We start from the raw sequence: 16,985 nt of genomic DNA on the forward strand, positions 1-16,985 counted from the left end.
GATGGGCTGTTTTGTAGGAGCCATTTTCTCTTCCTCTCAGGGCAACCAGCAGTATTTACAGCTCCTTCTTCCCTTCTTGCACTAACCCTAGTGTTCTTCTTTTCAAAAGGCACATTTTCCATAACCTCAGCTCCCCATTAGCTCATCCTCAACCCTTCTATTGTGAACAGAGCAGGGAGGGGGCAGGGATTGGCTTCCAGGCAGGGCCCAAAGCAGCTATTCCCAGGCCAGCAATTCATGTCTTCCAGGCTCACTGAAGTTCCTGCCCCTGCCACACCCCCAATTATATTCTGTAGGCAAAGCCCTCCTGCTGACATGGCTGTAGCATTTCCCTGCCCTGGAAGGCCCCAGGAAACACACTGGCAGAGTTGGCATGGGTTTCAGCCATCACCAAATCCAATCTATCCATTGTTGGGATGGGAATAGTGAGTCCCAGGGAGGGGAAGGGATCCATCCAGGGCCTGGCCCAAGTTCTTACATGTGAACGAATTGTGTTCTGGCCTTTTGACTCTGCCTGTCCCTGTCCCCACACCCCCATCTGCCTCACCCCCAGCCCACCATCTCCTGCACCATCGGCTGACTCCCTTCTCTCTCTGTTGATGGAACCACAGAGGTATCAAGGATTGAGGGTAAACCCTATGGAAAGAAGGTGGTCCAGTGTTCCCTGAGCAGAGGCTGCAAGGGTAGGGTGAGGGGATCCTCTTTTCTTCCTCTCTAATATAGCCAGTGACCCACCCGGGTTAGCCCTCTCTACTCACTCCCTGCATCTCAGGGCAGGGAGCTCAGCTGTAGATCCCGTTACCTTCTCTAGGCCTACACCAGGGAAAATCCCTACCTAGTAAGCCTGTCTTTTATTTGGAAACTAAGGCCATCACATTCCTCTCATCTTAGGCCTGGAAGTAGCCACTTTTAGAGTAGACAGTCCTGGCTCCAAATTCCAGCTCTGCTACCTCTAGCTGAATAGACTTGGACAAAGCCCTTACAATCTCTGAGCCTCAGCTTCCTAATTTAAACATAAGAATTGCTACATTACCACCTTGCTGTGAAGATTAAATTAAAGAGCATATTTAAAGTACCTGGCATATGATAGGTGCTTGACAAATGTTAGTCCTTTCCCCATACTCTGGGCTTGTCCTTCCAGCTCCACACTCAGCAAGCTCTGCCTGATTCCTGCCAGAGATCTTTAGAGTGAGGCTGGTATCAGATCTTGGCAAGAGTGTCCTGGCTCTGGGGAGAAGTGAAGGGAGCTGTGTCCCCCAGTAGACAGTCCTAATCCTTGAAACTCAGCAGGAGACACACAATAGGAAGCCAAGCCAGGGGAAAAGATGAAGGGTGTGGGAGATTGGAGGAAAGGAGGTGGAGGCAGGTGGCTTCAAAGCCTGTGGAAAGTCAGGACAGAAAGGAAAGGGCCAGGCAGCATGGAGGCCCATCTCAATGGTTCAGGAATTGCTAGACAGTTAATAGAGACAAAGAATGAGGCCTCTGGGATGTAGGCTGCTTGGATCTTACTTGATGGCAACTCCTCTTAGCTCGTCCTAGAGCATAGGATCTCTGTTTCACTGGAACCCACCCAGGCTCTAGCTGGGTACTCAGTCCAGCTCCATCACCTGTGACCTCCCATCCATGCTCTGCCCCACTAACTGGGCCAGGCTTAGAGTTCACTGCCCTCATCTCTGCCTCCCTAAACTAAACCCCTGACACCCTCCCCCACAAGGTTCCCTTTGGGTACATTATTCCCACCAACCCAGAGGCCCCATAACATCTCTGACTTAGACTTTACCAATTGTTCTTCACAAGGAATTCCCCTATGTCTCCAAAATCATCAGCATTAGTTGCCAGAAAGAAGCCTTATCTTTGGATCCCAGGATATCTTAGGTTGAAATGTATCCACTGGCTCACCTGGCCCCCATCGCAGTCAGGAGCACCCATCAGAGAGATGCCAAGCAGGGGTCAGTGAAGTCTGGGGCCAGGAATGGCCCTTAGTCTTCTACTCAGGTAAGGTCTGAGTCTGTGGCCTAGATCAGAGCTGAATCTGTAGCTGGGCTCAGTCTGTTGCCAGGGTATGGGAGTTTTTTTGGTTGCAAGCAACAGAATTCAACTGGCTAATTTGGGCAAAAAGTAAGATATTGGGTTGTTTTTTCAGAATTGATGTAAACATGACTCAGTTCCAATGTTCCCGGTTTCCCTGTCTCCTTTCAAGTTTCAAATCTCTAGGAGAGAAGTCCAATTGGCCCAGCCTAGGTAAAGAATCTCTGCTCCAGGTGCAGTCAAGTTAGCCATGGTGCAGGGTCACACAATGCCAGTGGAAATCCGGAGAAAGCAATTTGGCACCATCTACTAAAAGTAAAAAGATATGCATCATTTGACCAAGCAATTCTACTTTTGTGACATGATTCCATGAAAATGAAGACCCTGGCACCTAAGGACCTATAAGTACAAAGATGTGTGTAGCAGCATTGTTCATAGTATTTAAACACCCCTGAAAATCCTAATTATCTATCAGTAGTTGATAGCTGAATAGATTATGGCACACCCACATTATGCAATACTAGACAGTCATTGAAAATTAGAGCCATACCAGTTATTTTCAGGTGGTGTTATTTTCTTTTTTTGTTGTTTGGGATTTGACCATCTCTCTTTTTTATTTTCAGTTTTCAATTAGAGTTTACATTCAATATTATTTTGTATTAGTTTCAGGTGTACAGTATAGTGGTTATAGACAGTCATATACTTTACAAAGTATCTCCCCATATTTCCAGTACTCACCTGGCACCATAAGTAGTTATCGCAATTATATTCCATATGCTGTACTTCATTTTATTTATCTTTTTGCACTCCCTTTTCACAGAATTTACTTTACACCTATTATACCAAACAACATTTTAAACACTGACATATAAACTCACTAATAAGATAAAACAAAGACAAAAACATTTATCTTGTGACAAACAAGATACATCATCACTTATAGTCTTCAAACGTTATTGCACTTTAACTTTCATAATTTGACAATTGATTCATAAAACAATCTGCAGGCAACTAGTTTTAACAAATTAAAGAACACTTTTAAGCAGAAATGACTGCCCTAAATTGTTTATTAGGTAAGAATTTGACAAACATTACTTATATTAGCAGTAAAGGTATAGCTGGAGAGTATTGTTATTTCTCCAAGCTGCACAGGGAGAATCACCAATAGTGTGGTGGAACTCGTGGCCCTTCCCAGGCCACGGCTTTTGCAGATGTCAGCCCTCTCATCTCCCTGTGCTTGTGGACTGTTTTTGGTGTCAAGATTCCTTTTAATAGCTTTGTAGAATGGATCCATGAGGATAACCTCAAAGAATTTGTATGTGGAATCTTCACCAACCCAGTAAGAATTCAGGATGCTCAGAGCCCCACAGCAGTGTCCACCTCACTTCTTGGCAACAGACTGAAGGCTTCAAGTAAACTGGTTGACACCATGATGGACAGGCTTGCTGTAGGTTGCACCATTAGCAACAGGTATTTGCAGCCACCACTGTGCACACAAATCCAATATATGGCATAACCTTGTTTGGCCTTATATTCCAGCCTGTGAGCTTTATTGACCAGGTGGGGCTGAGGGCCCTGTGGAGTGCAGAGAGATGGCTGTAGTGCCAACAGTCCACCCTGAGAAGGAAGTGCACTGCATCGGACTGCTTCTTTCTCCATAGCTCCTGGATGTATTTGTAAGCATCCATCCTGGCTTATCTCTGAAACAAAACTGATGGCTGTGGCCAGACAGAAAAGCCCTATGCTATACTTTACATCCCCATGACTATTTTCTAACTATCATTCTGTACTTCTCAATCACTTCACCTTTTTCACCCGGTCCCCCAAACCCCCGCCCCTCTGGCAACCACCAGTCTGTTCTCTGTGTCTATGAGTCTGTTTCTATTTTGTTTGTTTAAATTGTTCTTTAGATTTTACAAATAAATGGAATCTTATGTTATTTGTCTTTCTCTGTCTGACTTATTTCATTTAGCATAATACCCTCTAAGTCCATCCATGCTGTCACAATGCTAAGATTTCATTCTTTTTTATGGCCGGTAATATTCCATTGTATTCCTGTACCACCACTTTTTTAAAATGTAAATTATTTATTGTTCAAACTATTACATGGGTCTTCTTTTTCCCCCATTGACCTCTCCCCAGCTGCTCCCACCCCCCCAGTACATGCCCTCATCCCCCTACTGTCTGTGTCCACTGGTTATGCTCATATTCATGCATACAAGTCCTTTGGTTGATCTCTTAACCCCTCAACCCCCCCCCCCCCAACACACACACACCTTCCCTCATAGGTTGGATGGTCTATTCAATGCTTCTATGTCTCTGGTTCTATTTTTGTTCATCAGTTTATGCTGTTCATTATATTACACAAATGAGTGATATCATGTGATATTTATCTTTTTCTGACTGGCTTATTTTGCTTAGCATAATGCTCTCTAGTTCCATCCATGCTGTTGCAAACGGTAAGAATTCTTTCTTTTTTACAGCAGCATAGTATTCCATTGTGTAGATGTACCACAGTTTTCTAATCCACTCATCTGCTGATGGACACCTAGGCTCTTTCCAAATATTAGCTATTATAAATTGTTCTGCTATGCACATAGGGGTGCATATATCCTTTCTGCTTAGTGTTTCTGTTTCCTTGGGATATATTCCTAGAAATGAGATTACTGGGTCAAATGGGAGTTCCACTTTTAATTTTTTGAGGAAACTCCATACTGTTTTCCACAGTGGCTGCACCAGTCTGCATTTCTACCAGCAGTGCAAGGGGGTTCTTTTTTCTCCGCATCCTCGCCAGCACTTGTTGTTGACTTGTTGATGATAGCCATTCTGACAGGTGTGAGATGGTACCTCATTGTCATTTTGATTTTCATCTCTCTGATTAGTGACTTTGAGCATGTTTTCATATGTCTCTTAGCCTTCTGAATGTCCTCTTTTGAAAAGTATCTATTTAAGTCCTTTGCCCATTTTTTTTATTGGATTGTTTATCTTCCTTTTATTAAGTTGTATGAGTTCTGTATAAATTTTGGAAATTAATCCCTTATCAGAGATAACGTTGGCAAATATGTTCTCCCATGCAGTGGGCTTTCTTGTTGTTTTGTTGATGGTTTCTTTTGCTGTGCAGAAGCTTTTTATTTTGATGTAGTTTCATTTGTTTATTTTCTCCTTAGTTTCCATTGTCCTGGGAGCTGTATCGGTAAAGATATTGCTACGACATATGTCTGCTATTTTGCTGCCTATGGATTCTTCTAGGATTTTTATGGTTAACTGTCTTACGAACAAGTTCTTTATCCATTTTGAGTTTATTTTTGTGTATAAGTTGGTGGTCTAGTTTCATTTTTTTTTTGCATGTATCTGACCAAATTTCCCAGCACCATTTATTAAAGAGACTGTTTTCACTCCATTGTATGCTCTTGCCTCCTTTGTCGAATATTAATTGAGTGTAATGTCTTGGGTCAATTTCTGGGTTCTTTATTCTGTTCCATTGGTCTATATGTCTGTTCTTGTGCTGATACCAGGCAGTTTTGTGAACAGTGGCTTTGTAATATAGCTTGATATCTGGTATTGTGTACCACCACTTTTTTATCCACTCATATATTGATGGGTACTTGGGTTGCTTCCATATCGTGGGTATTGTAAATAACGCTGCAATGAACATAGGAATACATATAGTCATTCGAATTAGTGTTTTGGGTTTCCTTGAATAATTTAACCAGAAGTGGAACCACTGAGTCATAAGACAGTTCTATTTTTTTAATTTTTGAGGAAACTCCATATTGCTTTCCCCAGCGGCTGCTCCAATCTTCATTCCCACCAACAATGCCTCAGGGTTCCCTTCTCTCCACATCCTGGACAACATTGTTGCTTGTTGATTTATTGATGGTAACCTTTCTGATACTTATGTGGTGATAGCTCATTGTTCTGTGTTGATTTCCCTGATGATTAGAGATATTAAACATCTTTTCATATGTCTGTTGTCCATCTGTATGTCTTCTTTGGAGAAGTGTCTGTTCAGGTTCTCTGCCCATTTTTAAAAACGGATTGTTTGTTTCTTTGATGTTGAGTTGTTGACTTCTTTATAAATGTTGGATATTAATCCCTTATTGGATGTATCATTGGTGAATATCTTCCAATCGGTAGGTTGTCTTTTCATTTTGTTGATGGTTTCCTTTGCTGTGCAAAAACTTTTTATTTTAATGTAGTCCCATTTGTCTATTTTTTCTTTGGTTTCCCTTCCCAAGGGGATATATCAAAAAATATATTGCTAGAAGAAATGTCAAAAATTTTACTGCCTGTTTTCTTCTAGGAGTTTTATGGTTTTGAGTCTTACATTTAAATCTTTTATCCATTTTGAGTTTGTTCTTGGATATGGTGTACAAAGGTCCTCTAGTTTCACTTTTTGCATGTATCTGTCCAATTTTTCCAACACCATTTATTGAAGAAATTGTCATTATCCCGTTGTATATTCTTGCCTCTTTTGTCATAGATTAGTTGACCATAATGGTGTGGGTTGATTTCTGGGCTGTGTTTTGTTCCATTGTTCTATCTGACTGTTCTTGTGCCAATACCATGCTGTTTCGATTACTATGGCCTTATAGTATAGTTTGATATTAGGTAGCATGCTTCCAACTTTGGTCTTTCAAAATATTTCTGTGACTATTCAGGATCTTTTGCAGTTCCATATAAATTTTTGGATTATTTAGTCTAGTTCTGTAAAAATGCCATTGTTATTTTGATGAGAAATGTGTTGAATCTATAGAACTAGTGATGTTCCCTCTTTCAATCCATGACCACAGTATATGTTTCCATTTATTTGTATCTTCTTCAATTTCTTTCTTCAGTGTCTTATAATTTTCAGAGTACAGATTTTTTACCTCCTTGGGTAAATTTATTCCTAGCTATTTCTTTGGATGCAATTGTAAATGGGATTGTTCTCTTAATTTCCCGTTCTGATAGTTCATTATTGGTGTATAAAAATGCAACCAATTTCTGAATATTTATTTTGTATCCTACTACTTACTGAATTCATTTATCAATTGTGGTAGTTTTTTAGTAGAATCTTTAGGGTTTTCTATATACAATATCATGTCATGTGCAAATAATGACAGTTTTATATCTTCCTTTCCAATTCAGATGCCTTTTATTTCTTCTTCTTGTCTGATTGCTGTGGCTAGGACTTCTAGTACTATGCTGAATAAAAGTGGTGAAAGTGAACATCCCTGTCTCGTACCTGATTTTAAGAGAAGTGCTTTTAGTTTTAACCCATTGAATATGATGCTAGATGTGGTTTTGTCATATATGGCCTTTACTAGCTGAGGTATTTTCCCCATATTCCCAGTTTGCTGAGGGTTTTTATCATAAGCGGGTGCTGGATTTTGTCCAATGCTTTTTTCTGCATCTATTGATATGATCATATGATTTTTATCCTTCATTTTGTTTATGTTGTGTATAACATTAATTGATTTGAGAATGTTATACCAACTTTGCATGTTATGAATAAATCCCACTTGGTCATAGTGTATGATCTTTCTAATGCACTGCTGGAATCTGGTTTGCTAATATTTTGTTGAGGATTTTAGCATGTATGTTCACCAGGGATATTAGCTTATAATTTTTTTTTATTTGTGGTATTTTTATTTGTGGTATTTTTGGAATGAGAGTAATGCTGGTCTTGTAAAACTCTCCTCTTGAGCTTTTTGGAATAGTTTGAGAAGTGTAGATGTTAGTTCTTATTTGACTGTTTGGTAAAATTCACCTATGATGCCACATGGCATGAAACCAAAGCCTGACAGCAACCACATAATTGAATTTGGAAGTGGATCTTCTGAGGCCTGCCAATAGCCATGTAAAGGAGCTTAGATGTGGACATCCCACCCCAAATGAGCCTGCAAGTGAGATTGAAACCCCAGATGACAGCTTGAGGTAACCCCATGAGAGACTGATCCAGAGGCACCCAGTTAAGCTATTAGTAGATTCTTGACTCACAGAGAGTATTATATAATAAATGTTTGTTTTATATAAATTTTAAATTGCTAAGTTTGGGGGCAATTTGTTACGCAGCAATAGATAACTAGTACATACTCTTTGATGCAGAAATTTCATTTCAATATACATATGCTAGAGCAGTTTTTCCCCCCAATTTTTTCACATCAATGAAAATGTTTAAAATGATAATATGTATACCAGCTCACTAGGATGAACACAGTCTGCTCTTAGCCAGAGACAACAGTCTTCATGGTAGCAGTAAGTCAGATCATCTTCCTGGAAGATTAAGGGGCTCAATATATAAGAACATCCATTACTTAGCTGGGAAGCTCTGCCCAAGAAAAACTCTTCCATGTGGCCACAAGGAACCATGTTCATTAAATACCCATTTATAATAGCACAAAACTGAAACAACCCAAGTCCATCAGGAGGGAAAGAGAGGAAAGAAAATGGATAATTCATGCAACAGAAGTCCATACAATAATATATTATAGTAATACTAGGGGCCCGGTGCATGAAATTCGTGCACTGGGTGTGTGTGGGGGGGAGTGTCCCTCAGCCCAGCCTGCCCCCTCTCACATACTGGGAGCCCTCAGGCGTTGACCTCCATCACCCTCCAATCGCAGGATCGACCCCTTGCCCAGGCCTGACGCCTCTGGCCCAGGCATCAGGCCTGGGCAGGGGACCTCCAGACCCCTCCGATTGCTGGCTCTGCCCCTTGCCCAGACCTGATGCCTCAGCCAGAAGCGTAGACCCCCATCACCCTCCGATCACCTGATCGGCCCCTTGCCCAGGCCTGACGCCTCCGCCAGAGGTGTCAGGTTGGGACAGGGGACCCCCATCTCCCCCCCGATCACTGGCTCTGGGCCCCGCCCAGGCCTGAGGCCTTTGGCCCAGGAATCATGCCTGGGCAGGGGACCCCCATCTCCATCTGATCACCTGCTCCACCCCCCGCCCAAGCATGACGCCTCTGACCCAGGCTTCATGCCTAGGCAAGGGGACCATCATATCCCCCCAATCCCCGGCTCAGCCCCCCACCCAGGCCTGATGCCTCGGCCAGAGGAGTTGACCCTCATCACCCTCCGATCACCAATCACCGGATCGGCCCCTTGACCAGGCCTGAGGCCTCCAGCAGAGGTGTCAGGCCTGGGCAGGGGACCCCCTGCTCCCCACGGTTGCAGGCTCCGCCCCTGCCCAGGCCTAATGCCTCTGGCTGAGGCTTCCGGCTCGGGCAGCGGGGACCCGCAGCTGCAGCGGCCCAGCGATCACGGGCTCCGCTTTAGGCCCAGGCAAGGGACCCCTAGCTCCCGGGACTGCCAGCTTCGACCGTGTCCAGCTCCCATCGCTGGCTCCACCCCTACTTCCTGCTATCACTGGCCAGGGCAGAAAAGGTGCCTGATTCTCCGATCATGGCTGGGGGGCAGGGGAAAGGCGGCCCCAGGGCCGTCTTTGTCCTGCCCCCCAGCTCTTAGCTCCCCCCTGGGTTTCCGATCACTGTCAGTGGCAGGGGGCTTCTTCCTGCTTTCCCTTTCGCCTCCCTGCATTGTGCCTACATATGCAAATTAACCGCCATCTTGTTGGCAGTTAACTGCCAATCTTAGTTGGCAGTTAACTGCCAATCTTAGTTGGCAGTTAATTTGCATATAGCCCTGATTAGCCAATGAAAAGGGTATCGTCGTACGCCAATTACCATTTTTCTCTTTTATTAGTGTTGATCATGTTGGAAAATTGATATAATAGTATTCAGCAGTTAAAATACATGAGCTAAATTTAAATGTATGAAAGTGCTAAATTTCTAAAAGAATAAGTAAAAATTTAAGCTTCAGAGGATGTATTTATTATGATACAATCTACAGAATTTGTGCTATAAGAAGGAACTTTTACCATTTGCAACAACATGGATGGAACTGGAGAGCATTATGCTAAGCAAAATAAGCCAGTCAGAGAAAGATAAATATCACATGATCTCACTCATATGTGGGATATAATGACCAACATAATTTGATGAACAAGAATAGATCAATCTAGAGACAATGGGGGGATGGTTAGAGAGGAACCAAAGGACTTGTAGGCATGCATATTAGCATAACTAATGGACACAGACACTGGGGCGGTGGAGGCTTGTCCAGGGTGGAAATGCCAGGGGAGGGTCAACTGGGGGAAAAGGAGACATATGTAAAACTTTAGACAATAAAAAAATAATTAAATTAAAATAAAATAAATGCATAAAATAATAATGTGTATTGGTTACAGACATCTACATATGTAGAAAAAGAAAAGCAAGCATGGACAGAAGGAAAAGTCTAAATGGTGCTTCTTTGGGAAAAAGAAGTAAGATGAATAGGATAAAGTGAGGGCTTCAACTGTAATATTTTGCTTCTAAAACAGAAGGATCTGAAGACCTGCAGAAAATAAAATTTGCTCAATCTGTGTGACAGTTATGTGGAACTGTGCATTTTATACTAGGTACCTTTATGTATGTTTGAAATATTTTAAATATTTTTACTTAAAATGTATTCTTTCTTGTCTGGCCAGTGTGTCTCAGTGACTGAGTGTCAACCCATGAACCAAGAGGTTGCTGGTTTGATTGCTGGTTATGGGCTTGATCCCCAGTAGGGGGAGTGCAGGAGGCAGCCAATCAATGTTCTGCTCTCACATCACATTGATGTTTCTATCTCTTCCTTCTCTCTCTCTCTCTCTCAAAAAATCAATAAAAGCATATTTTTTAAAAAATGCATTCTTTCTTGAGTACATGAATACATACACATTAGAGCAATCTTATTAATTGTATTGTTCAATCTCTCTATATACTAATTTATTAGTCTATTTGATCTATCTATACCATAACAACTGCGGCTATGTCTCCCTCTATAATTGCAGACTTTCTGATATCTTTATATTTCTAACAATATTTGCCTCATATATTTTGAAATTACATTGTTTGGCATTTAAATTTTATCAACTATATCTTCTTGGCAAATGAAGCAATCTGTTTTGTTCTCATTAATGCTTTTTAGTTTGAGTTATTTATTTTTTTCTGTATTAACATTACTATATCTATTTCCTTCTTTCCTTTCTTCCTTCTTCCTTTCTTTCTTTCTTTTTAAAAAACTTTTTCTGCCCTGGCTGGTTTGAATGTGGCTAGAGTGTCAGCCTAGGAACCTAAAAGTGGTGGGTTCAATTTTCTGTCAAGAGTACTTCTGTTGCAGGTTCAATCTGTGTTTCTTTCATTCCCTCTCCCCCCTCCCTTCCACTCGCTCTAAAAACCAATGGGAAAATATCCTCATTCCTGAGGTGAAGATTTAAATTTATTTTCCTTTCCCTCCCTCCACCTTCCCTCCCTTTCTATGCTTATCCTTCCTTCCTTTCTGTCAGTGTTTAACTGCTGCATATTTTCCATTCTTATTTTTGTTTTAGGTAAAATTCATATAAACAACATATAACTAGATTTCTGAAAATGAAATGCTCAAAATGAGATTTTGGTGGTTTTTTTTAAATAGGAAAACCCATGATGCATACTGATATATTTGGACTTATTCCTGCCCTTTGTCTTTTTTTTTTTTAACATCCATTCTTGTTGCCTCTCTACCCATTTCTGCCCTTTGTTAAACTAAGTTTTTCTCTTCATTCTACATATGTTTTAATGGTTTGAAAGTCATACATCTTATTTTCATTCTGTTGGTACCTCTAAAATTTCTTGTTCTTCTACTATGCATTTTATTTCCAGTCAGAACAAAACTTAACTGTTGTTGTGAACCTATTTGCTATTGTTGCAAATATTAGAGATACATTGTAAAGTGCAATTTTTTGAAAAAGAAGTTCAGAGTTCAAATTGTATCAACCCAAAAGAAATGGCTGTAATGTTTTTAAACTGCAGTGTATTTACCAGAATGCGAACCCGTGCTGTGCTTCATGATTGATCATTTCTTTTGGATAGAGTAGCTTGATTTTGTGATTAACAACAACAACAACAAATTCTACTGTAAACAGTTCAATTTGCCTCAAGCAGGTAAAAAAACAAAACAAAACAAAACTTACTGCAACCTTAAGTATAGTTTCACATTTTAAATACTTCCAGTAAAAACCATAACATGTAACAGGACATATATTAATATAATTACTTTCACATTGGAATTAATCAGAAAGACTTTGCAGATTTCATTTTATTAAAAGAAAAAAAAAACAGAACAGAAGGGAATGTGGCTAAATGGTTAACATTTGTTAAAGCTGGCTGTTGGCTACATTTCTCACTGTCCTTTTCTGTATCCTTGGCGAATTCATCATTTAAAATGAAATAAAGCTTTTGGGCCCACCCTGATTTGTCTCGAGCAGCTGCCACCCCCGCCACATCTCGGGGGCGGCCCCAGCTATAGCCACCGTCACTTCCGCTGCCGCCCGCCCGCTGTTATCTGGCTGAGGAGGAGCCAGACCCGGAGCAGCGGCTTTGGCTTTGGCAGTCTTGGCGGTCGGAGGTCCCAGAGCACGAGGGCTCGCGGGTGTCCGGACTGGTGAGTGAAATGCTGTAGACGTCCTGCATTCATCCAGACAGGGCGGTGGGGCGAGTGGCCGGCGGGAGAGAGGATTTGGAGGAGCTCTAGCGAGCAGATTTTCCGGCTCGCCCCTCGGGAAGGGGTGGGGCATTCGCGGGACCTGACTGCAGTGGGAGGCCTGTGTCCTCCATCGGCCTGTTTGGGAACCCCATCCTCAGTCTCTTTCCTGTGGCGTGGCCCCCCACTCGAGTGGCTTTAATCACTGAGGGGACTAGTGGTCCCAGCACTCTCCCACCTCTTCCTGCCTCTCCTCCTTTCTCGGCCCCTTTGCAGCCCCCATTTTGCAGTTGGTTTGCTGAATGTAAATTGATTTTTAGGTAAATATCTTTTTTGTTAGAAAAAAAATTATTCCCAGGGGAAAACTATTCCCCCATCCGTTCTTTCCCCCTTTCCCTGCCACATTGGTTTGGATTTGCCATTTGAACCGATAATATTTTCCTGGTTCTCATTTTGACATTGCAGCCTGCTCCCCCTCCCCTTACCTCTCCCTCTACCTCCCGGTATCCTCCCATCCCCCTCCCATGTCTCTCGCGTGCAAGGACACACACAAGCATGTACACACACACACATGCACGTCCATGGGTGCACACACAGAAACATTACATTGAAGCCACCCCCCCCCAGGACTCAAGGTTCCTGTGTGGCCCTTCCCCCACATAGGACACACGCTCATACAGTCACACCCTGCAGTGCCTTTCCCCAGATACACATACATATACACACAACCTCACTCTCTAGGACCAGCCACATACATATATAAGGATATAGTCAGAATGCTGGCTCCTCTTTCATAGGCCCCTTACATACAAATACACCCCACACACCCCTCCTAAATGCTCCCCTCTCCTGTCTACTACGCATGTGCACGGACAGCCCTCTTTTTCTGGTCCCTGCAGTGCACTGTTGCCTTCCATTTTGACGAACACACACACAGTCATGGACACACCTGTTCAGTGCCACCGTACCCTTCCTTGCCTGCTACAGAAACATAAACCCAGGTGTCTCTTCACACATAGGATCACACATGCACGTTCTGTTTCTCTCATACTTATACACGCCCCTCTCCTCTGAAGCCATCCTACCCACAGCTGTCATTTTTATACCCACGTCCAGAAAGGGTCTTAATTCTTTATGACACACTTCTTCCCAGTGCCACCATCACCTGCACCATCCCCCTAAAAACATAGCCATCTCTCCATTGCATGATTGCTGTTCCCCTTCCACCTGTCCCTTTCCTTCTGATAGACATGTCTGCACTCAGTACACACACAGTGATCTATATTTTCCACCCTATTCCAATTCGCAATTCTCCTGTATGTCTGCAGGGCTCAGAAAAATGCAGATACTCCATAAAACCCACAGTAGTCTTTCCTCTTCCCATGTTGGTGCAATTTCACAGTACTTCACCCACCCACCCAGAGTCCAGTCACCCCCCCCTCCACATTCTGTCAGATTCTCCCCTCAATTTCACTTTCCTACAAACCCAGTTTTGTAATAATTTTGCCAACATTAAAAATGTATTCCAGTCTACACCTGACAGTCACTGGAATGATACTCCAGGCTTTAAAAGAAAGTGAAACTAATTTTAAAGGCCCCTTATTCTTTCTGTTACCTGCCTACTGAAGTGGAAAGAAATCTACCTGCTCCTTTATTCTGAACTGATTTGACCTTCCCATCTCCAAAGTGTGTACAGGGAGCAGGAGCCTTTCCACTTGAACCCCAGCTTTATTGGAAATCCTCCTAAGTCAGAGCAGTGGGTCAGGAATCTAGCAAGCCTCTGTGGCCCAGGCCAGCAGGAGGGTATCAGTCCCATACAGGAAGGAGGTATGGAAGAATGCATGCCTATGTCAGTTTCAGGCCATCTACGAGCCAGCAGGAAAGGATTTCCAGCCAGAGAAAGACGACACCTGAAGTCCCAATGCACAGATCAGCCCCCAGTCAAACCACCAAGAGGAGCCGATCACCATTTTCCACCAATCGTCATCGTTGGGATGACAGTGAGAATTCAGGAAGCAGCCTGACTGTTGATAATGAGGACTACTCCAGGTACCCGCCCAGAGAGTACAGGGGTCTGGGTAGTAGAAGAGGAATGGCTTATGGACATATTGACTCTTTCGGGGCAGATGATAGCGAGGAGGAGGGGGCTGGGCCTGTGGAGCGAGTGCCAGTGAGAGGGAAAGCTGGCAAGTTTAAAGGTGATAAGCTGTATGACCCAGAGAAAGGGGCAAGGTCTTTGGTTGGTGTGCCCCCCCAGTTCTCTAGTTTTAACAGTGATGTGAGAAAGGAGCTTGATCCAGCCCCTACAGTGATACGCTCTACTGGCAGAGCTGAGTTCCTGCAGCAAAAGAGCATGGCTCCTCAGACCTCTGCTGCTGACACGAAGGTGGCTACAAAAGGCGACAGCCTGGAGAGGGACAGACAGGAGCAGAATGTACCTGTGCGTCCCAGCAGGGGTCCTGTGATTGTTCGTGCTGGTGGGGAAAACACCCCTAAGGTTGCAGAGGAGCCAGTGGTGAGGCCCAAAATCAGAAATCTGGCCAGTCCAAACTGCATGAAACCAAAAATATTTTTTGATACTGATGATGATGAAGATATGCCACACAGTACTTCCAGGTGGAGGGACACTGCTAGCACTGGTGAGTGCCACTTGGGCAGCCGGGCAAGGAGAGGCAGAGGCGAGAGTTCAAGTGGCTACTCTGAGCCAAAGTATCTTGAGGATGAGAGGGAAGCCAGGAACGACCAAGTGAAGCCAGAAAAGGTGCCAAGACGGCGATGTACCATGGCCGACCATGACTTCTGGACATTCAATGATGATTACCACAAATACTGCGATGAAGACTCTGACAGTGACAAAGAGTGGACTGCTGCTTTGCGTCAGAAGCACGGAGATTGGGAGAAAAACCCGTCGTCCAATGGCGAAAGCTGGGAGACTCTACCAGGGAAAGAAGAGCACCAACCTGAGCCAGCCAGAGTGAATGCCGGAGTGATTGTCAACGCCGGCGCTAGCCCCAGTGCTAGTGCCATCACTGGCAGCAATGGCAGCAATGAACTTGAAGAAGTTCAAAGACCAGCTCTTCAGGAAGTGGAGCGGGCATTGCCGGAAGAAGGAGAAGTTCCTTGGCTCCAATACAATGAAAATGAGAGCAGCAGTGAAGAGGATAATGATTCCGGTCAGGAGTTTCTGCATCCTGGGGTCTTCATGCTGGATGGCAACAACAACCTCGAAGATGACTCCAGCGTGAGTGAAGACCTAGAAGTGGATTGGAGCCTCTTTGATGGGTTTGCAGATGGGTTGGGGGTGGCCGAAGCCATTTCCTATGTGGATCCTCAGTTCCTCACGTACATGGCACTTGAAGAACGCCTGGCACAGGCAATGGAAACGGCCCTCGCACACTTGGAGTCTCTTGCAGTGGACGTGGAGGTGGCCAATCCACCAGCAAGCAAGGAGAGCATCGACAGTCTACCTGAGATCCTGGTCACTGAAGACCATAGTGCAGTGGGGCAAGAAATGTGTTGCCCCATATGTTGCAGTGAATATGTGAAGGGGGAGGTGGCAACCGAGCTGCCATGCCACCACTATTTCCACAAGCCATGCGTGTCCATCTGGCTTCAGAAGTCCGGCACTTGCCCTGTGTGCCGCTGCATGTTCCCTCCCCAACTTTAAGACCAAGGCTCTTTCCTCTTGGTCTACTATTTTCCCTGTCTGAAACCCACAATACTGCAGGATTCCTCTCAGAATTAACAATTGAAATGAAACCAATCAGTCCATTAATCTAGTATATCAGTTGATTTCTTGTGATCATATCCAATGTGAAACGGTTGTGTACAATTGCATTAAAAACCATACTGTGTTTTAGAGGTGACAAAGGGAAAACTAAACTTTCTAAATGCTACTTGAGATTGCAATAAGAACATACATTTTCTAACCTGAACATTGAAATCTGTTGCATTTGTTTTTTCAGTAGATATGTTGCTGTTAATTATAATATCATCAAGTTTATCTGTTAAATATGTCCAAAAGGCATCCCCATTTCTGTTGCATGTTATGGGTTAATGTTCCTGTAATTACAGTGCCAGAAAGCTTATTAAAGTTCTTTTGGTTTTACATGCTACAGTGGAATTGTTTGGTTTTGTCTAAAACAATGGTACTAAGTGACTTTTTAAATGGATCCCTTGCATTTGCATCAAAATAGGGTTTTTGGTGTTCCAAATAGTAGAAAAACTAGTTTCACTGGAAATGCTGACTCTGACAACAGCAAAATTAAGGGTAATTATTTCTAAAAGGAATAAAGTATGTGTTTATCAAACTACTGTGGGGCAAAGGCTGCATAGAGAATACTCTGTCAAGAAGGAAAGAAACAAGAAAGCATGGTAAAATGAAAGAACAATGGTAGAGTAAATCCAAAATGAGTGTAGGAGTGAAGG

The 16,985-nt window shown here is 43.2% G+C and overlaps 1 protein-coding gene and 1 pseudogene across 1 annotated transcript; one reads left to right on the forward strand and one right to left on the reverse strand.

Moving 5' to 3' along the window:
- Positions 1-3,128: 3,128 nt before the first annotated feature.
- On the reverse strand, positions 3,129-3,716 carry LOC132223559 (large ribosomal subunit protein eL15-like; annotated as a pseudogene).
- An 8,672-nt stretch (positions 3,717-12,388) lies between these two features.
- On the forward strand, positions 12,389-16,672 carry PJA1 (praja ring finger ubiquitin ligase 1). The gene is made up of 2 exons (XM_059680552.1): positions 12,389-12,518; positions 14,412-16,672. The coding sequence occupies exon 2, from the start codon at positions 14,479-14,481 to the stop codon at positions 16,222-16,224; it is 1,746 nt and encodes a 581-aa protein (XP_059536535.1). The 5' UTR covers positions 12,389-12,518; positions 14,412-14,478; the 3' UTR covers positions 16,225-16,672.
- Positions 16,673-16,985: the final 313 nt, after the last annotated feature.

Source organism: Myotis daubentonii, chromosome X (assembly GCF_963259705.1).
Source record: "Myotis daubentonii chromosome X, mMyoDau2.1, whole genome shotgun sequence".
In the NCBI taxonomy this organism is placed as follows: domain Eukaryota; kingdom Metazoa; phylum Chordata; class Mammalia; order Chiroptera; family Vespertilionidae; genus Myotis; species Myotis daubentonii.

Coding starts and splice junctions, on each gene's coding strand:
- PJA1 (XM_059680552.1), top strand. CDS start 14,479: ATGCACAGATCAGCCCCCAGTCAAACCACCAAGAGGAGCCGATCACCA.